The sequence below is a fragment of the Pleurodeles waltl genome, chromosome 4_1 (assembly GCF_031143425.1).
Source record: "Pleurodeles waltl isolate 20211129_DDA chromosome 4_1, aPleWal1.hap1.20221129, whole genome shotgun sequence".
NCBI classification, from domain to species: Eukaryota; Metazoa; Chordata; class Amphibia; order Caudata; family Salamandridae; genus Pleurodeles; species Pleurodeles waltl.
Genome location: NC_090442.1, coordinates 329,835,989 through 329,857,651, shown reverse-complemented (window position 1 = coordinate 329,857,651; position 21,663 = coordinate 329,835,989). Strand labels below are relative to the sequence as shown.

General features: G+C 41.7%; 1 protein-coding gene across 2 annotated transcripts in view; it reads right to left on the bottom strand.

Annotated features, from left to right (window-relative positions):
* Positions 1 to 21,663, bottom strand: part of CD9 (CD9 molecule) — a 239,894-nt gene that overhangs the window by 132,540 nt on the left and 85,691 nt on the right. For both annotated transcript variants that reach the window (XM_069228443.1, XM_069228442.1), the window contains exons 2-4: positions 19,477 to 19,579; positions 6,012 to 6,109; positions 1,821 to 1,895 (exon numbers count right to left, since the gene is read on the bottom strand). In XM_069228443.1, the coding sequence (XP_069084544.1) occupies positions 1,821 to 1,895; positions 6,012 to 6,109; positions 19,477 to 19,579 (276 nt within the window). The remainder of the gene's footprint in view (positions 1 to 1,820; positions 1,896 to 6,011; positions 6,110 to 19,476; positions 19,580 to 21,663) is intronic.

The following is a 21,663-nucleotide window of genomic DNA, read 5'->3' as shown; positions in this document are numbered from 1 at the left end:
ATGTGTATCTATACCCATACATGCCTTTGAACATAAATATTCCTCCTAGGCTATACTAGCATATGGCAATGTGTGCACTATATGTTTTATGCACTAGAGCCGACATACACCAGTGTTAATCATTATTGCTGACCCTGCTTAATCCACTGTATGACTTGTTCTTTCCATGCAATAAAAAAAAAACGGATGCACAAAGTCAGTTGTACACATTTAACTTATCAGCTGCATAGAGAGAGACTACACAAAATATTGGTGTTCTACCATCCAGGGACGAGGGGGAAGTAGGGAAAATGTAACAACATACAAGCAGCAGACTGATTTAGAAGGAAGCATTGCTTAAACAGTCTAAACACCAGCACCGGCTTGGGGTGGTTAAAGAAAGCAAACTCACAGCTAGTGGATGACAATGAGAGGGGAATAGAGAAAGTATGGTGAAATAAATCAATATCATGTTAATGTGGCAATAGCACTAAGTAACAAACTGGTAGAAGCTTCTGAAAATATCATCTAAGCTCTTGCATATTGTGGAGAAATTGAGGTTTGCTGTGTGCACGAGTGAGCATGTGCACAGCTGATGTAGTGTTAGGGAAACAAAGAGAATGAAAAGACTGAACAATATGAGGGCAACATTAACATTTTAAAAAAATATGGAATATCAGAGTTAAGAAAAGTACTCAGTACAAAGTACATCTAAGGAATATTTGTTTGTGGTGTTTGTAATGTATTTTCAGTTAATGGCTGCGTGTAGCCATTACTATCACTTATTATTAGCACATGTTTCCATCATAGCAGGTATTGTTCTTGTATCATGGACATTCATTGTGTTCACAGCGCTACAGAAAGGATTAAAGACATCCTGGTACAACGGCATACTGTATTAAAATGTACTTATTAAAGGCTTTAATGCATTTTCTATGATGAACGTACAAATTCCAGTGGTACCTGCAGATAACTATAGAAAAGATTTATTTAGCAAAGTCCAGACTATTGAATGGAAGATTATTCTCTAAAACCACATTATGGAATTGAGTTAAGTCGCTTCACAAATGAACTGGTGGTTGCTGAGGGGTGGTTAATCACATGTAAACTAAGAATAACATTTCACCCCTTCCATCAAAGCTCAAGTAGTGATGAGATGATAATATGGGTTGGAATACTTCTAGGATCTTTGGAAGGTTTAATCAGGGGTGTCCTTGCCAACGACCAGAGAAAATAGTATACTAAGAGGCTCTCCTACCCCAAACCAGCAACTTTGAAAATCCAGTGACGTCAATCCCACAAGCTCCAGCTGTTAAAGAAGATAACGAAGGCAGTTTTATGGGAAGGGTGTGTCAGAAAGTGACTCTTTGTATAGTCACTAGTCAAGCACCTTTGCATTCCCAGAATACACAGAAACACATCCTTACCTCAGATGACAGATAAGAGTAGCTTACACTCTGCAAAGAGGCTGACAATGAGAATAAAATATTTCAGTGGTTACCAACTCAAATCATTTAATGAGCTCCAGTTGTCAGTTGCACAAAGACAGGTACATCTTTCAATAAACCTCAGAAAAATTAAGATTATTCTAGAACGGAAGCTGTTCTGACACACACCCATATGTAGTATAATAGTGGATAGTAAATCTTGAAGACACTGCAGTTAACATACTTAACTACCTGGTCAACTAGCCCGTTTGCGCATTGGCTTATGGAAATTTAAGCCGAATAATGCTTTACATCGAACACCAGTAAGAAATAAAAACAAGCACGAAAACTATGTACATTATGCAGCACAGTCAAATGCCAAATTAAAGGCAAATATGTTATTAGAAAACCTACCTTGTCTTTATTTGAAAATCCCCAAATGCCAGCCGCAATTTCAATTGCAAAAATAACCAAGAGGAAGGCAAAAAACTAAAAAAAAATAAAAAGAAACAAAAACGTCAGGTGGACTGTTTTTAATAATCCATGTTAACAGCTTAACAAACAAATGTATGCCGGCGAAAAAAATAATTTACACTACAAATAGACATGTTTCAGGAATGATAGAAACTTGAAAAAAAGGAGAAAGGGTACCAGGGCTTGTAGTGAAGCAATAGCCAAACCTTTTTTATTCAATAAAAATGTAAAATTCTGCAACAACACTCCGTTTCAGGTTGCACAATATTTATAAAACACTTCTGATGCTACAGTTAAAGGCTATAACATTAATAAATGTAGCACTTCAGCACAAACATTTTTCAGCACTACTGCACAGAGTTTTCTCAAGAAGAAATAAAATCCCTGTCAGATATACATTTCATTCATTGGGGATACGGTTCTGTTGGCCAGAAAAAAAAAAAAGTAGCGCATCTCACTAGCCAGGTCTATAGAGTAACCACACAGAAATTGATTTACGAAAATACCAGGCGTGGTGCAAGGGATATTACACACTGTCTATACAATTACAGGAAGAGACCTGTTAGCTTCAAGTCTTATGAAATTGCAAGAAGTAATGTGTGATATTTTCCTTGTAGCCTCCTTAGAAAAGGACGCCAACCTTTTGCTATTAATGCTAATTTCTTTATGATTGCTAAAGGCATACTGAGGTATTTAGAAGAGATCCACATAAGTGCCAATAGCTGCCACTACGTGATTAGATTAGGTATTAATAGTCACACACAACTTGCTTCCAAATCAGGTGTAGGTTAGGTATCACACTTGGTCCTGACGAATTGCCTAAGATCTGGTTGGACCACGCAAGGCAAGAAATATTTTGAACTGGATTCACCTTTGTGAGCTGTGAGGTTCACTGTCTTCTAGCATGGCCACTACTTATTTTTAAATCATGTCAAGGGGAATGTCATACTAAATTACAAAGTGCTACCATTAGACATTTTTTATGCACATATACCACCACCCTACACATCTTATTCCCTCACTCGCATTCATCAATATGGCAATCTCTCACTGAAGATCTCAGGAAAACAGAGCCCCACCCGAGGGGCCTGTCGGGCATTGCAGCGCTGACCCGACGAGGAGCAGCCAAATGTTAGAGCAATGCACCCATTTGGGTGTGTGAGGGCCCTTGCTTCTGATCCATCGGATCCCCTGATCCACCTGATTAACCAGTTATGACAGACTGACACCTTTGATTTCTTCCTTTCTCTTTTCTTAGGAACAGCACTCCTTTTTGTTTATTGGTTATGAATAAGAAGCTGGACCTTACAATTAGCCCCTGGTCCCTCTCTTTTTGTTTAGTCTTTTGTTTCAATTCATAGATGTAAGAGCTAATGAATTAAAAATATGTATAAACAAAATCCATGCATGCCCAAAGTACTGAGGTTACGAATAGTAATTATTTGTACATCTCTAAAATTTGGGGTTGACAATACTATTATAGGATTCAAAGGGTATTTTCCACCCAATATAATACACACATAATGGAAACCCAAAAGTCTGTTAGTCACGATGTTGCTGAAGCTGGAATTCTTAAGGGATCTGAAGGAAGCTTTTAATGAATGGAAATTCACCGTGGAATAATCCTAGCCTGCTGCTGATGTCATCAGATCAACACATTATCACACTTTAAATGTGAAGAGTGGTGAAAAAGGGTATCCAAGAAGCTAAATGGTACTAATGTCATAAATAACTGCAACTAAAAACTGAAGAGCTATATTTCAGACATATTGCTTCACACAAAGGATATTATGACCCTTTCCTCTTTCTATAGTCTCTGCAGATTTTTGTTCCTGATATTCAACTCATCCAGGTCCAAACTGTAGTCTGTTTACAGTGCCAATCATTTTTCTCAAATCTACAATTGGCAACCTGTAATTTTAGTAGCCTCTCTAATGGTGTCTTTCAGCTTGTCTCCTACTAGGCTGTTCTTGGCCACAGAACTGGTTGCCACAGATGTTGAGAAGCATAAACTGGTCTCACAAGGACTAGCTCTCTATCATGCTTCCTTGACCTTTCTTTCCCCTTGTTCTCTCTCTTACTAGCATCCCTGAGAAGGCAGCTACAACTCGCATTTCTGGTTTTGCAGCATACAAGCTTTTGAGACATTACCCACTGCCTCCTCCGACTCCAGGTACACCAATTAAATCTCTGGGCTATAGGACTGATGGTAAGGCAAGACAGACAGATGACAAGCTCCCCATTTCGGATTGTTGCACTAGTTGTAACTCAATAAGTGTACCTTAATGCCTGGTCTGTCTTCCCAAAAGGCTGAGGAATGAAAAGAGGCAAGTTAGAGGGGTCGATATAATTGTGTTGTTGCCTTTGCCGAATTAAGGTAGTTTAGCAGTCCTGTCAGAAAAGGTCTGCTGGACAGGACTATAAATTTGCTAAGCTACTTGATACATACCCCTCCCCTCTTTTTCGAGTTTCATCTTTATTCACATACTTTCACAAGGCAGTGGAAAAGCTCATCTCTGCATCCTCTTACTTCTCATTCTAGATTCTCTGTCTGGCCCTACTTAAACTCTGCTAGCATCAGATCAACTCTGACTTGTTAGGCCAGGTTCTTAATCTTCTGACTGTATGAAACACAAGGAGGAACAAGAGGAATATTTGTTAAAGAGTCTCAACCAGTACCACCTCCCGATCACTATGAATAAGCACAAAAAGACTTATGTTTCCATGGATTCTTCAGTTTTATGTTTATCTGCATTGGGTGGCTGTGGGTAACAGTCAGTCACTTATGGTATCTCTAGGTCCCAGTGAAAGCCCAGGGATGTTGATGGGAACTAAATTGAGCATAGAAACATGTTGACTTTAACAGATGAGTGAGAAAGGTATCGTAATTACCTTATTCCCTCCCACCGCTCTTACTATTAATCTTGCATGGGATGTCATTACATAATTACATTAATAAAATCAAGTCATCCACATAAGTTCCAAAAGCTCTTGATGAGCTTGTCGGGCATTTATGAGCTTGTCAGGCACTTACCTGGTGCTCATGAAGGGGCAACACCTCTGATGAAGCATGCCACCTAGTGTTGGCGAGGGGTTGCCTACCTACCTTTTTTTGTTAAGATTTTCTGTCTCTAGTTCTACAAACAATTGAATTTCTATCAAGACAAACGAGTCTTCGCTCAATATTGTGATCACACATGTTAATACCCATACAACACTGACTGTGTTCAGGATAGGGTACAAGCCTTTCAGTCTGTCTTGTGTTACTGAGACAGTCTACCGTAAATGTGGAAGCTTTCTTGACTGAATACTTTGGGTCCCAAATCTGGATCATGGCTGCGAAGGGCACTCTTTTCTTTAGGACTATCAATTTTAAACTTTACAAAGTTTAGGTCCCGGTGTAACAAGATCGCCAAAATCCAAAACTTTTGGGAAATGCGTAGCTTTACGATACACCTTCCAACCTGTATGTGCAATTGACTCACACCATTTCCTGTCCACCATCCCTGGATTTCCCCTCTATTCAGTGTCTTTTTCCACTGTAAACAGAACTTTCTTCCTAATTTTTACACGGGCAACAGATGCAAACCAGGGTCCGAGTCTGATACGGTGAAATACATCAGAGAACTCCTTCAAAGCCTCATTTACCTTATCCTGGTTAACCCATCAAATGCGATAATACACTCCACGTGTTTTATTGAACAAAAGATTAGTTTTGGGCCTATTGCTGTTGCAGAAATATACTCACATCAATCCGTAAACACAGAATATCATGCTCATGCACACAGAAGTTACATCCAATAGGACTACTGCATGTTGTTTAACACCCAGCACTTCCAGGATCCATTGATTTTCTTGAATAAGGCTGAGAGCGAATTTTAGCAAATTAGGTAGATTAAACAGAGTGCTTTGACAGGATGTCATTAAAAACCAAATCTGATTTAATTACTAAAGGGGAAATGTAGTCAACACTAAAGAGTACTATACGACGGCCACACTAGCAGACAAATAAATGAAGTGTACAGGAGCCTTAATAAAGGTTTTGAAAGATGCTTGCATTTGTGCCACACTGACTGCACAAAAAATCACTTTGATGGTGAAGCTACATGTATGAACATCACAGACACTTACCAGGCCAAGCATGCACTGCGACTCCTGAATTGCACCACAGCACCCCAGGAAACCAACCAGCATCATCAGTGCACCAGCACCAATAAGGATATAAACACCTGGTAAGCCCAAACAAAAACAAACACATTAAAAGGTGCATTAATGACAGTTTTGCTAACACGGCGTGGTGTTTCTATGTAGTTCCCTCTTGTCCCAGCATAGTGCATTTCATGCTGAACAGTTTTTAAATATATTTCTTGTAAAATAATTGCTTCATTGGTCCAAGTTTCGGTTCTTCGCTAGCTGTGCTGCTAATATTCAAACAAGCATTTGCAATGCAATAGGTCTTGCATTTTCTTGAGTTACAGCTATAGGCATTGTAATGTCATAACTGGACTTTTCTTGCAACATAAATTGGTCAACCCTGCCTCATAATTTAGTCTTTTCTGGTCATATAATTCCAGTGTCCCAGTATTTAACTAAAGCACTTCCATTCACCTTCTTCCTCGATCTTAAAACATATACAATTATCATATAAACCTTTATCAGAAATAAACTTTTGGCATTGGAGTATAATGCTCAAAACACCTTAGCAAAAATATCATTGGGGAAGGATTGGTGGGTGAAAGGCAAGAGGGAGTCGGAAGTAAAGATGGAGAGAACACATGGCACAGTAAAGGTGTCATTGGCCCTAGAGTAAGAAAGGAAAATGGTTGACTGGAATTTCGGTAGGAAAATACAGCAGAAATTAGAGTTGAGTGAGGTCCGTAGGTCTCTGGGCTCCGGTGCAACTGCACCTGTTGCTCCATTGATAAGGCCTCAGGAGAGAAAGCGGATGGGGCAGTAAAAGTGAAGGGAATACAACAGACAAAAGGAAGAAAGAGAAGGGGTTGCAAAGAAATAAAAGGAAAGGTAAAGAAAGAATGAGAAAATGAAAACACAACTAAGAGAACAAATACAGCAAACATGTGAGAAGAGAAAGAAGGGAAGGAAGCTAGCAAATGATAAATAAAAGAGGAAAACATTATGAAAAAAGTGTGAATAGAAAGAGAAAAATTAACATTAGAGAAAAAAAAGATGGTGAGAGAAACAAGCAGAGAAAGAATCAGGGCATGTATGTACTGGCATATTTCCCGCAGACACGGAATGGGAAAACCACTTTGACACTTGTGGTCCAGAGAAGTAACTTGTGGCTTTCACATAAAGATGGGAACAAGAGGAATTTATAGTAAAACATGATTTAACAGGTAAAGATAAGAAAAACACAAGAGAAAGGAAGGAAGAAAGATTTTAAAAAGTGAAATGACGCATACTGTGTCAAAGGAAAGAGCAAATAAAGAATGAAGGGAAGAGAAAAAATAGTTAAAGTATGAACATCTAGTGAAGAAAAAAGAGGAACGAAACAAGGAAAGAAATAACCAAGTTTTTGGAAGTTTGAAGGAGGAGTTAGCAAGAGGAAGAGGGAGAAGAGTAAAAAATAAACAGTTGAAAGAAAGAGCGAAACTGTTAATGTGTGGATTTTAAGAGCTGGAAAGAGAAAAGTGAGGGAGAATGAAAACACAGAGCAAACAGAGTAATAAAAGGAAGGCAGTGAGATAGGTGGAACAGACCCTCCCAAATGAAGATGGAAGCTAAGAATAGATTTCATAGGCTCCCCCACGTCCTCAAACAGAAGTCAGAGTGTTTGAGGACATGGGGGAGGCACGTGCAGGAGGCACCGCAGAACAGCAGGAGGTGCATTAGCAGCGATCTATGTGAACCCCAATACAATAATATTGGGACGCTTCAGATCAGGATGGGGGTATAGACAGAAAGGCAGCAGGTGAGGAATGAGCAACAAAGTGCTGTGTAATTCCTGGTAATGGAAGCTGCAAATGTTTTCAGAGAGCCCACAAAGACCAAATGTGCCCAAGATAACCTGATTTATGGCCTTGTTTACAGCTAAGCTCAGAGCAAGAATGTTCTGCAAATGAAAAGGGAAGCTTCCTTGGACAGGAGGAGGAAACCAAGTTAAAAAAAAAAAATGTAAAAAATATAGTTGATTCCTGCTCCTACACAGAAGGAGGGACAAAGTCATGACTGACACTAGCAAGCAAGGATTTTTAAATGACACTGAAACTAACAAATGAAATGGCTGGAAGCCCACAGAAGGAGTGTACTTAAAAGTATACAAAAGGCTGTACGCTTATGCTCGATCTAAAAAGAAATAGATGCTAAGAAATAGGGACCAGTCGAGGTAAGGGGGGTCTTGTTTAAGTAAGGAAATGGGCTTCTGAAATTCGTACTTTTTACCATGTTGCAAAGTACTGTCATGTTTTCTAAACATTGTAACCATTGCTTCTGCTCAGAGAAAAACCGGCTGAGGTAGATTGTATATTTTGATTATTTGTAATTCTTGCATTACCTTTTTCATAGATGTGCACCACGAAAGTGACCACCGTCACTAAGATAATCACTCATATTTTAGTTGATTTTCCTTTTGAATTCATACCAGGTGCCAAGCTATTTTCCTGGTGCTTATAAGTTAATGATTAACATTTTTTTGCATTGAATACCAAACTATACATCCTTCTTGAAGATCATCAAACTTAAGCTGAAGACTACTGTGGTGTCAATTCTTGGCCAGATGTTATGTAACATGAAAACTTGCTGGAACAAAAAGATATACTCCGACTCATTCTCAAAACCGAACTTATCATAAATGGGTCCTTACTGGGAGGTGTGAATCTGAAGACACTAAAAGGCCTCAACATAATGGGACACAAATAAAAGTAACCTTACAACTAATGATTATCTCCATTTCAGCATCAAACATAAGAAGGAACTGACAAATGAAGTGGGAAAAAAGAAAATTAATATCAAACATGGTATGGAACGGAGTGGAAGAATTGCAAGGAATTTTGGCTGCTGTTTTAAGAGGGCAATATGAACAAGTCTCCAGTTAAAAGGCAAAACCATAGCTAATGATACTTGAACTGCAAACAATCAGCAAATCTGACGCTCAAAAGGGCCAGATGTCCACACATGGCTAGATGGGTCCCGGGACTCTGAAGAGTTACTTTTCTATTTGGTGCAATGTAATTGCCCAAGTCGGACTTCTGAGCATGTTAACTTGTACTCAGAGCTGTATTACTGAAATTGTGATCATGTTAAAATGAGAAGGTAAAGAGCAGGAACAGACTACCAAATACTCACCTCTCACAATGTAGACCTCAATAGGTGTTAAAAAAAATAATAATAATTCAGCTTGGGTACAAGCAGGGAGCCAACTACGTCTAAGCCTCGACTGAGATAATTAGATTTGATATGTAAAATCGAGAGTAAAACATCAAGTAACAAAACTCCTGGGCCAAACAGTCAACCATTCAAGAAAAAAATATATATATATATCAAATCCAATCAGATCTTCGAATGCACAGCCACAAGTAGGAAACCAATCAAAAGTCAAATGTGCACGTTGAATGGTGATAAGGCTATAATTTGGCTCAAGAAAGGATTAGCATTGTCTCTCAAGTCTCTCTCATTGTAGATTGTGCCATAGCTCAAGTACAGACCACACAAGCCAATAACTTTTATTGCATTTGTGAGCCATTGCAACATACAAACTTAAAAAAGCTAACCCCTTTAATACAGAAACCAGGTTACTTTGACTAAATAAAACTAACCAAAATTACATTATATGTACGCCTTTGTTACACTGTCCAAATATTTCAGTGTTCTTCCAACATGTTCAGCATTTTTATTAAATGACTCAATCAAGTTTCAAATCTTTATTGCTCTACAACAGGTGTCTCCCATGAGTAGCTCATGAGCTACTATCAGCTCTTGAGCTACCTATCAGTAGCTCCTCTGTGTGCAGCCCAACCTATAAAAACTGCAAGGGGTACATTTAAAACAAACATGTAAACTTGTCTGATGTGGTCAGTATTAGAGTTCTGATAATATTCATAGCTCTGGATGATTTTCTTTATACATAAGTAGCTTTTACTACCTTCAGCCTAAACTCCATTTTGCTTAAAAAGCTTAGAAAAATGCACGTCACAAGCAGCAGAGATTCTACCCTAAGTTTTCAAAGTCTACAGGCCTTGCATTTGCTGGCTCTATTATGCCATAATAACCTTCCGGGGTCTCCAACCTTTTCTGTGTAAGAGGTACTTACATTCAAAGAAAATCAAAATGGAGCTATTAATGCTAGTGTTGTAACAGAGACAGCATCAGATAAGACTGCATTTGTGGCGACTCAGTGGAGGATTATCAGCAATGATCACCTCAGTGCATCAAGCAGGATTGTCCGCAATAAAAAAAAAGGCTTTATATAAATTAGCAGTAGCTCTGCGCGAGTGATACCTAACAGCCATTTCTGCAATAACCCTGGCACCAATCTAATAATATGAGTAAGAAGCCTCCCCATGTTGCAAGGCATATCACTCAAATATCAGCTTTAAATATATTTGGGAAATTAAGCGATTTTTCTCCAAACGCAGCATGGGTTCTGGAAATACACCATTCTTTCTTGACTACATGGTTTACAATATTAATATAGGTATAATAATTCATCTACATAAAACTTCTGATTTAGTAGGCTGGGCTCAACGGAGAAGAGCTACTTATAGGTAGCTAGAGAGCTACCAGTAGCTCACGAGCTATCTCTGAGAAACTTGCGTCCTAAATTGTAGTAATGAGCTAAGCATAAAACGGAACTTTAACGGTTGTGTAGTATAAGAAGTTAATGGACCACAAAGATTGTGGTTATGGCCATCTTAAAGAGGTTTTAGCCCAGTTTTAATACACCGATTTTATTGATGTTCTATAAAAACTAAAGTACAGCATTCAGTAAATAGTTTTATTGCTGCCGCAGATCTTAACCAGTGCATCTCATCGATCTGCATCCCTGTATTCATTAGCAAAACCATAACATTCACATATCTTACACTGTTCACGAGGACTTCCTCGAGCTGTATATGTGGGTTCTTCTTGCTTTGTGTACCAGTCCATTGTGGTTCACAACTTCATCAGTTTGGTGGGTTCAGAGATTTCCATTTGTCTGTGATATCCGTTTTCACCATTATTGTGGCCATTCCTATCAGGCCACCGTTCCCCAATCTAGCCAGGGGACCCAGGATTCCCTAGAGGGCTACTCCAAGTGTTAATACCATCTATTTCTTCAGCACCCTATTAAACACTAACCCTATTGCTAGCTAATAATAATTCGAGATTATAGGACTGTTCCAAGTTAAGTGGAAGAAATCAGCATTTTGATCTGTTCATCGGAAGCAGGAAGGTACTGTATGCCACAGCTGGCTGGTTTAAAATATTCAACACGTAGGTGTGTCAATTTGACTAACATTAAAGGGGTCAAAATAAATTCTCAGGGGGGTAACCTGGCATCTCTCTAATCCACATCCTAGAGAGCACCAATCCACCCCGTCATTTTTCTTTTAACTATATAAACCCGTCTGGGCATTGATCAAAAGGGAGCAGGAAAATCTGTGATCAGGGCCGGCTTTAGGGGGGTGCGACCAGTGCAGCTGCAATGGGCGCTGACCTAGAAGAGGGGCACTGACTTCAGGGGGGCTGGGTTCACCAATAACATACGATTTAAAAGCACCTGCTGCAGAGTTCCTTGTGCGTCCAGCTTTCAGGCAGCAATAAAAATGTCAAGATAACTTGTGATTAATGTTCCTGCTAGAGCGAGAGATCGGAGTTTTGCCAAGTGGTAAATTTGACTCATCATAAAGTAGCGCAGCGGGTTAATGTGCCTGCTGCAAAGAACCAACTTACAGTTTATGTGGTTAGCTGACTGGGTTACTAAACCCACCCTTTACCAGTCCATAAAAACAAATGAATTGTATGTGAGAAGGGGACCATGGAGAGATGAGGGGCATTTGTGCCAGGTGGTAATGACAGAATCTAAGGAGGAAGTCATGGTGGCGATTTTCTAACTGGGCACAACCAGTGCTAAAGCCGGCCCTGTCTGCGATATCCTCCCTTACCCCCAAAAGCCCTAACAGGACTTTAGGCTTCAGAAGGCTATATTCAGGGAGGTTAGTCACCCTCATGGGGATGCTAGTGAGAGCATGGTAGAGCTTTAGGTATTAGTAAAACTGGGTTCAAGCCAAACGATTGTGATTGGAGTTCCTGGAAGGATCACCTATGTGACCCCTGCCAAACATCCCCCCGGCTAATATTGTCTATCATGTCCCACCTGCTTTCGGACCCAGTTTTTATTGTTAGTTTTAAAATTGTATGCAAGTTGCTTTTTAAAACCAACTCTCAGACAGTGCAAATCTGTGTAAACGGTACAACACATATTCCCATGCATTGGTCTCTTAGATGGTATACATTTATTGGCAATACATATTTTAAGTATGATGCAACAGATTCAATGTATAATCTTTCAAAGCGAAGCTTCAAATGGATTTGTGCTTGTGGGGAAAAAGGCTCAGCGGACAAACAAACTTCTTTCTGATGATGGTTTATATTAACAAATTATGACAACTCAATAGTTTGGTTAACGTGCAAAAAAAAAAAAAAAAAAAAAAAAAACTACCTTGGGAATAAACTTAGTGAGTTAGCAAGATACCAGTGCAGTTAGTCTTATGGTGTAAGACACTCTTGCTTAGCTTAGGTACTGACGTACTACCAAGTACAAAAGTAACACTTGTCTTATGTACAAGTTTAGATTGTTTGCTTTGGAACAGAGGGGGAATTGGATGAATCTTCTCCCTAGGCTTTGAAAATGGTGCGCACAGCATCTTGAATGTAACTCTCTGGTTCATTGGGAGCCAAAGAGGCCTGTCAGTGCTGGGGAAATGTGGTGTAATTTGTTAAGGTAGGGTTTAAGCAAGGCTTTTTGATTTTGTAATCACTAAAGCTTCTCCATTTCTTTCTTCAATTAGATGGTATTGTTTGATTTATATTAGTGCAGCTGAGAAGGAATACGAGACCAGGTCAGTTGAATACGAAAATTAATCTGAAGAAATAGTACCTTTCTCTACCAGCAGCGGCTCCTCGGTTACGGCGGAGGAGCGTCACCCCCCCTCATCCCCAGCCCAGTGCTTAATTTGTGCTTGTTGTTTCCGGAGCGGAGCACCAGCACTTATTTTTGAGGGCCGATGCTTAGTTTTCCGTCTCAAGCCTTTACTGCGAGCAAAAGACAAGTGGGAAAGATGTAGGAAGAGAAAAACGAAAAAGCGTCAAAGGGGAAAAGCAGGAAGCTGCAAGAGTGAGCTGAAGGGGCAGGGAGTGGCTGCAAATGGATTGAAGAGGCCTGAGGTAGCTTCAGGAGTATGCTGCCTCAGTATTATGTGCTCGCACTTTTAATTGCAGCAGCCCCGTGTTTCAGAGGAGAGCTTTGAGCACCGGCACCTTTTATTTACAAATTAAGCACTGCTCACCCCCATCCCTAGTGCCAGCAGCAGAAGCTGCAAAACCTTTCACAATGAAAGAATAACAGACACTGTTATGAAAGGGGCCGAGCATTTGTGGATGACGGGAATGAGGGGAGTGCACTGTGCACACCCCTCAGAGCGAATGTGTGTTTGGCCGGCCAAACACACATGCAATGGGGCTCTCTCCAGCCCGGCACAGCCTTGCTGGGCTGGAGAGAGCAGGCACAGGCTCCCAGTCCAGCTACAGAAACTAAGCTTAACTCGCTACCATAAACTTGTTCCCCTTTAGCCCATCTCCAGCCAGGCTTTGGCCCATCCAGAGGCTTATACACAGGTCATCTTTGTGTCCGGGGGTCGTTATTCCCAGACTCAGTCTTTTTCTTGCCCACCTCCTCTCTGCCACGCTTGAGCCATGAGCCTGCTCCTATCCAGAGAGTCCCTTATATTTCTTGACACGGGGTCCCACAGTATGTTCCATTGACAACAGACCACGCCCCCCCCCCCCCCTCCGTTGTTTGCTTGGTGCCCACTCTTTGCATTTCTCCCTTCACTTGTGCCCATATTGCTCTTAGGGAGTATATTGTACAGTGTGAGGAGCATAGTATGGCATGGGCATACGCACCATGCCAATCAGTGTACCCTTTTAAGCCCTCCTTACATAATAATGGGAAGTGCACCACTGACTGTGGTCAGGGTTTCTCTAAAGCTCAGGTAGCTCCTCACCATACTTTAAAGCCTACCTCAGAATTCTACAGTTAACACTCCCACAAATACTTCCACCCAGTTCCATAATATAGGACTTGCTCCCAAAATAAAGTCAGCCCCATTACAGACTCCTCTCTCCAAAATAAAATCTTTGCCCCTTCCCCCACGGAAACAAGCATGTGTATTGTAATTAGCATGGCAGATTTAAATTAGGATGCTAAATGGCAACATTTTAATTTTTGCCTCAGATAGAGGAAGAAGGTAAATGGAAAATATTTAGCTCTATGCAGGGCCACTGGAATTATGTGGCAGGGTTGACCAAATTTTTAATGTGAGACCTATTACATTGCAAATGCTTGTTGTGTGTGTACCTCTTCAAGGACAGTCTTGTATAAAAGAGTCTCTACATCATCTACCGCGAGAGGTACGTGATCTTTTTGTATGTTGATGTACCATGGCTGGGATTTTTTTTTTTTTTTTGGTAGTTTAGCGATCAACATGTTGACACTCTGGCATCATATAAGCTTATAGTTGACACCAGTCTGTTTTAACGCTCACAAGCGGGGGCTGCAGAAAGTGACTTCACTCATCCTCACACAATTTTAGTCAAAGGGATAGCTGTCAGGTACTGGTAGCAAGTGTTTTTAAGTATGCGGTTTGCACACTAAAGGAAGAAAGTAGGTAATGCTTATACTCTAACTACACTTGATACTGTCCTCTCCTACTGACGTGGTTACAATACTAACTATCCCATCACACCACAAACTTGCTCAAAGAAGCCTCTTCTCATACCGTAGAAAGCCTCATTTGAGCTGGTCGAGGGTTTGACACCCTTTTAAACAACACTTTTGCTACACATCGCCTTTCTTGAATACCATAAAGCAAAGGGGCTACCCAAGGGTCCTTTAGCAGACTGGTAGGGAGACAGCGGTATATTTTGATGTAACTAGATATTCGGCAAATTATACGGTTTACTCATTACAAATTCCCCTCATGTATTTAACTGTCCCTCAGGTTCACTGTGGAGTTTGTCCATGTACCTCTAGCAAGGGGCCTGGGGCTCGTATGTGGCATAAGACGACGACAAAAAACACAAACATCTCTAATAAACAGTAATCTCTATGGCTAAAGGGGAAAGGGGAAAGGGGAAACGGTTTGATATACACAGAAGAGGCGCAAACGCTTTTCACAATCATTTCAGTGCTGTGTGTCTCCTTGTACCTACCTCAGAGCACTAAATTATGCAAAGGAAAAAAGGTTTAAATCCCCACTTAAAGCAGCTATATCTCAATGGGATGCGAGAACTATTTCCTGTGCTGCATAGGACTCGGAAGCCGCCAGCAGGCCCTTACCCCACACCGGTCATACACCAACCGACAAGGCAATAATTTCGTTGGAAGAAGTATTTATTTTATTTTATATACTTTCATTAAAATCAAATACATTAATCATTTTATGCCAATCATCTTATGCAAAACACTCTAGTAAACGTTTCACTGCAAATCCAAATTTAATATCTACTGATATACGTACTTTTTACATTTGTAACCATAAATCCTTTTTGACAGGATCCCTTCCTGTCCTGAACCTCCTTTGGACCACACAGGGACTGACCGTCATCTGTATCCCCAGGGGGGGCCGTACCCCTGCTTCCTCTGTTCCTTGCCCACATGCTCAGGGTTCCGCCCCCTCTCCAAACACCAATCAGCCAAGGGGTGTACCGGGGCGGCCCAGGGCATGAGCCCCGTGACCACCCTAGTGATCTGGGCTCCCTACCCCCAATCTGGTGTGTCCATCTGCAGGTTGGTCCAGGACTTCAGGATCCTATCTCTGTTGTTATACCGGGGCCCCACCCTTGGGGACCCCTCTGTTGCTTCAGGTTACTTTAGTACTGCTTCTTCCGCCTAATATTAAGGAGAGGGTGGGTGGGTCAACGCGAAGCCTGCCCGTTCAGGCCGCCGCGTCCAGAGAAAGAAGGCCAAGCCTTCTGGGGGGGGGGGGGGGGGGGGGGGGGCGCTTATAAGCCCCCCCCACTGGCTCGCGGCAGCCCAAACCGGTCCGGCTCCCACGTCGGACCAACGTTCGAGGCACTACTTCCGCCCCCACGCCTCGCGAGGCGTGTAGGCAGAAGCAGCTGGCCAGCCTGCGCACAACTAGTGCGAGGGTCCGGCCCACGGCGTCCCCGACCCCTAAGGTGCCGCGCTCCCCCCCCATGTTGGGGGGGCGCTTTTCCATTGTTCCAAAACTGCCCTGTGTCTGCATTTCAACCGAACGAACAACATCTGTGATGTGAAGTTTCTTGAAACACGTGACTAAAGCATAGAGTTCTGAGCATACACGACCCTGTTGCAGAATCAACTATGTCGGTTTTGATCTAAAATTTCAGGACAGTGTGTAATTCCTGAATCCGTTAATCCATGCAACAATTAATTCATATTGTGAATATCTAGTTAATGTAAAATAGTAACAATGCTAATAAGAGAAGTTACCAAAGGGTCATTGATTACTAATCCTAACGAAACACACACACACACACACACACACACACGTCTACCCAAACAGCTGAAATTTCCACACACAAAGTCGGACAGTCGGCTCCTCACAGGTCAGCTGGTTGCTACAGCTGTGGCATAGAGATGCCAACTGAGCACCCTCAAAGTGCTATGGTAGTGCTTGCCAGAATATGCATATACCTAGAGCAGGGGCATGGTATATAGCAGGTAAGTAATGGCGGTGGTCATACAAATACAAACTTGTACCTAGTCAGTTTACCCGATGCGGTTTCAATGTACCAACATTTCTGGCGAGCTCTCACAGAGAATGGTGGTAACCCACCAACATGGTTTAGTGCTCCTCTGCTGCGTGTGCAAGACGTTTTTGCAATTGCGTTCTTCTTGCCCATATTAAATAGAGAGGCTTTTCCCCACGAAGGTGCAATTATTTTCAGAAACGCACTACATCAATGCAGTCCATGTGTACGAGTCCAAGCGTACAAGAATGCTCCCTCCACATTTGGTTGTGCGAGACTATAGACTTAAACCGAGATTCTGCAGATGTAGCAGTGTTTGCCAATTCTCTTTACCGCAAACCGTGAGCACGGACACGGCTTCGGTGTGAACAGCTTTATTCTGCAACTTGGCACCAACAGAGGCAACCGCCCGTGATGGCGGCTGGCATACGCTGCTCCAACCAGCGTCTCACACCAAGGTCAATGTTCCTAAAACAAACTTCCACATTTCCTCCCTAATTTCAGCATGTACCAATTATCTCGGCCATGTTTCCAAATGCAATTGATTGTGTCCCGGCTTTTCCAGGCACTAACTATATACAGAGTCCAAATCAGTGGGAACCAGGCACCAAGATCTGTCGTTCTTGCCCCTCTGTTCACATCGATTCAACCAGGTCAACTAAGATGTCCACGAATCTCCAAGAAAACACATTTCAAAATTATTTGTGTTGTAAGTAAGAGTTTGAAAGAATTTGCCCCTCTTTTTCTTAGTTCTAGTTTTACCACCTATATACCAATTCAGTGTTTCTCATTCCTCCAATGCCAATTTGTTAGTTATTCCTAGCTTCAAAAATCATTCATTGGAAGCAAATCATTTTCTGTGCTTGCACACAGTCTTTGGAAGCCTCTGCCATTTCTTGTGAAGATTATTTCATCACATCTCAGTTTCAGGAAACCCCTTACAGTTATCCTCTTGTCCGCATAATTTAAATTTTCTCCACATTTATGGTTGCACTCTCTTGGTTTATCTCTATCACTGCAAGTAGTAGTTTGCATTTTCGTGTGCTTGTGCATTAACTGTACCTCAGTAGGATTAACTATTTTTAATGAGCATGTCAAACGCTTCACCAGCTTACATTGACTCTGAAAATGGTGTGACTGTTTATTGAACCCTTCTCCACGTACATATCCTGCTACCAAAGTGTTAGCAGGCCTAAGCTCAAACTCTACCTCTATTTCACATCTGTTTTTGCAGGGACTTGACTTTAATTAAAGAGCTTTTTTTATTTTAGTTTCCCCATTTCCCTATTTTATAAGCACTGGTTTAAACTTTCATCTGTTTCCTGAAGGGGAATCGAGGCTAGGCTAAAACATATTTTTGAAATTATGAATAAAATAATTCATGCAAGTTAGGCGATGCCAGGGGAGGGGACTTTAAATGGATATTTAATTATCTACTTTTAAAACGTCTCCAAAGTCCTCTGGCCGCCCTTAAGGTGGGCAAGAGGCAACACTGTGCTTAAAGAAATGTTGAGTTTTAACCTAATATAGAAGAAATCTAAACCACATCAATTTTTTTGAAGAAGTACATCTTGTACATTGAGAGTTTTTTTATTTATTTTTTATTTTATTTTTTTAATTACTGTTTATGCCTGTTTATAAAGCTGAGCGTTCACCCTCGGGTCCCTGGGTACTAAAATTCTGAAGAATAATACAAAAGCTGATTATACACGTCAGAAATGGGTTGCCTTGGATGTGAAGCTAGAGTTGCCTACAATGTACTTGGTACTCAGAAGTGGAAAACTCCACAGCGACAGTTCCCCATGTACGAGTTTGATAGTTATGCCCTCATACCCACTCAAAATCCTCTTAACCTGCTCGTATTAGCAGAGCCAGGGCAGCCATGTGGGAGCCAAGCCAAAAGTCTTCACTCTGCTGTTCAAAAGTATAACCTTGTGATCTGTCAACCACTGAAACCACTCTCTGGTATCTCACACCTCATCCAGAATATTAAAAAGTATACCTGGCTTCCTGCCATCAGCCCCCAACCACCCTCCGTGCCTTCCTTCCATCCCTTCTGCCCCAAGCTCAGCTCTCAGTGTGAGAGGGAGAGCCAGCACCACACTGACAACGGCTCATCGAGAGATGCTGGTGGCCATGGCTTGCAGTTCACCATCACCCGCAGTCAACACACCGCGGTGTGATGGGAAGACGGCGGTACCACTGTGCTACTCAACTTATTACTGCTCCCTTAGGTCTACAGGACACTTGGGAGAGGCGGGAGACTGGGGTGATATGGAAGACTGTCCTCAGCCGTCCCAATATTTTTTCCTCAGCCTTTGGAGGCCTAGACGAGGAGAGGACAGACAGGAAGAGGGCATTTAATTTGGAAGCCTCACAACTTGGTCTTTATTTTATTTTTTTACTGAGTTACTAATCTGGTTTTCACCCTAAAGGCTTCCGATTAAGTCAGACACAACAAGAGCAAGAAAGGTGCAGAAACTAACCCGATTACATTAACATGGTAACAAATTCTAGTCTACTAGTTGCCATTACAAGAAAACATGTTCATTAACTATCCATTTTATCTAAAAATGAAAGGCAGAAATTCAATTTTATGTTGTTTGTGCCATCATGGTGACATAAAAAAATAAAAACGTACCTGTATAGAAAGAGCTATCATTTTTGTCCTGCTCAAATATCGTTTTTGTTTGATTATCAAATCGAAGCCATAGTCCAATGGCGAGCACTGCAGTTCCAGCAAGCTGTAAAGAAAATAAACATTATTACATTAAACTGTCTGAATTCTAGATGACGATAACAATAAAATAGAAGGAATTACACAGCATACAGTAAATTCTGGCTTAATACTACAGAGGTGTTGCATTTCTTTTGCGAAATATACTCAATATAGAGGACCTCAACTGCACTGTGTACTGAAAAAAAACTTTCCTGGTTCCTGTTGATATCATGTCACATGTCTAACAAGTGGAGCGCCTGTGATAAACATGGCGGACTGGGCATCGGGTGTTTTCCCGAGAGGCTGGAAGGGAGCTGGTTTTGCAGCAGGCGTTTCCAGCCTCCCGAGTCCAGGAAGTGCTTCCCCGGGGGCCAGAGTGCCCATCAACCCTCTCCCACCCTAGAAGGCTGGTCCGAGGAAATTGTCAGGGCTGCTTTGCGTTCCCAGTCCGGCGCTGGTAACAATAGTTCTTTATTTTATAAGGTTTAAATTGCAGAATACACCTTAAACCTGCCAACTTTTAAGAAAAAAAAACATGTAAGCTCCTCTAAAAACAAGTAGTAACAAAGCCAATATTTCTGTTTGTTTTTTTAAAGTGCTTCTTCATTGAACGGCTATTTCATACGTGGAGCTGTGTGGATTGGTGATTAAGTACAAGAATGAGTCCAAGGGTAGTAGAGTGAGTTTAAGGACAGGTGGCTCGATTCATAAACGGGCAGAGATGGATGAAAAACTGTCAAATAAATGAGTGCATCGAAGGAGTGAGTGAGTAAGATAAGTGCACGTACAGACGAGGCTAGAATCGCTGAGACTGCCACGGTACCGTTGATGGCAGAGACTTCTCTTGCCATTGCGGCTCACTCACACATGCATGCATTCATTCAATCATCCATGTGCCCAGAAAGTCATCTATACATGCATTTACACATACATTTTTACAACCATTGACTTACTCTCACATTTATTATCTTCCACCGTGGAGCATGCGGGGTGCCTAGCTTTCTGTGCTACAGCTGCCTCCGTAAAACTCACCTCGCTCTGGGTTTGTGATATTTTGGGGCTAAAGGCCCTTCTGCTCTAATCTGTATGGAACCTGCAAGTAATGGGTGCAGACTGTGTAGGACTGATTCATTTATTTCACTACTCATCCTTCTGAAATAGCTATGTGCCATTTAACTGGGTCGCCGTGGTAGGTGCTGTGGGCTAGAGACGAGGTGTCACTGACACTGCTGCATGCCCGGCTTCCACAGCAGGCTGGGAAGTGCATTGATAAGCAGTAGGTGAGGTTTTTGTCCGAGACAACACAAGTGATGGATGTAAATGCTTGCTCTTAACCACTGCAAATTACACACAAAAAGAAAAACGTCTCTTATTAAGTATGCAGTGCATCGGTCATGCTTGGGATACAAATGTCACACTGGTGAGACGTCAAACTTGGTTGAGCGCAGTGTCTAGTGAGAGGTGTCTTGCATCCATTTTGTGCTTGAGGCGCACCCTCCGGTTGAAATCGCCATGTGCAGAGAAACCACCCGAAAGGTGAAATACATTGCGAGCATCATTCGAAGCATTAACATCGCATGGAATTTAACGTCTGCTCCTTCTTTGCACAGCTTTTCATTTGGCCCTTGGGTTTCATGCAGAGCAAGGCCTCGCCTCTTCCCAGGACTGCAGATGATGCGGTTTTGCGAGGACTCCTGGCGCTGTTCTTACTGCGTTACTTCCACTCTGGGCGGATTATTGCAGGCTTCCCGCCAAAGGATGCTGTTATCGGAGCTAGTCTGCCCTACGTAGAACCCCTCTGGAGGACCAGGGTGCCTCCGCTAAAGCCTAGATAATCTGAGCGTGTTTTAGAAATATAAAAAGGTAAGAAATAACACTTAAAACAGATCAAGCATTATGTTTAGTAAAGGGTTCCTGTCACAAACCCGGCCAGGCCACTGTCTGCAAAGAACGCGAGCTCCAGTGAAGGAGAAACCATCGCCAGATACTATTTTCATGTTGTCTAATAAAAGGATAACCAATCTGAAGATATTCCATTTGGTCAGGGATGCCCGTTAATGAAGACTTGTTTCTGTATTACTGTTGCACAGACACTGAACAAAATAGTGA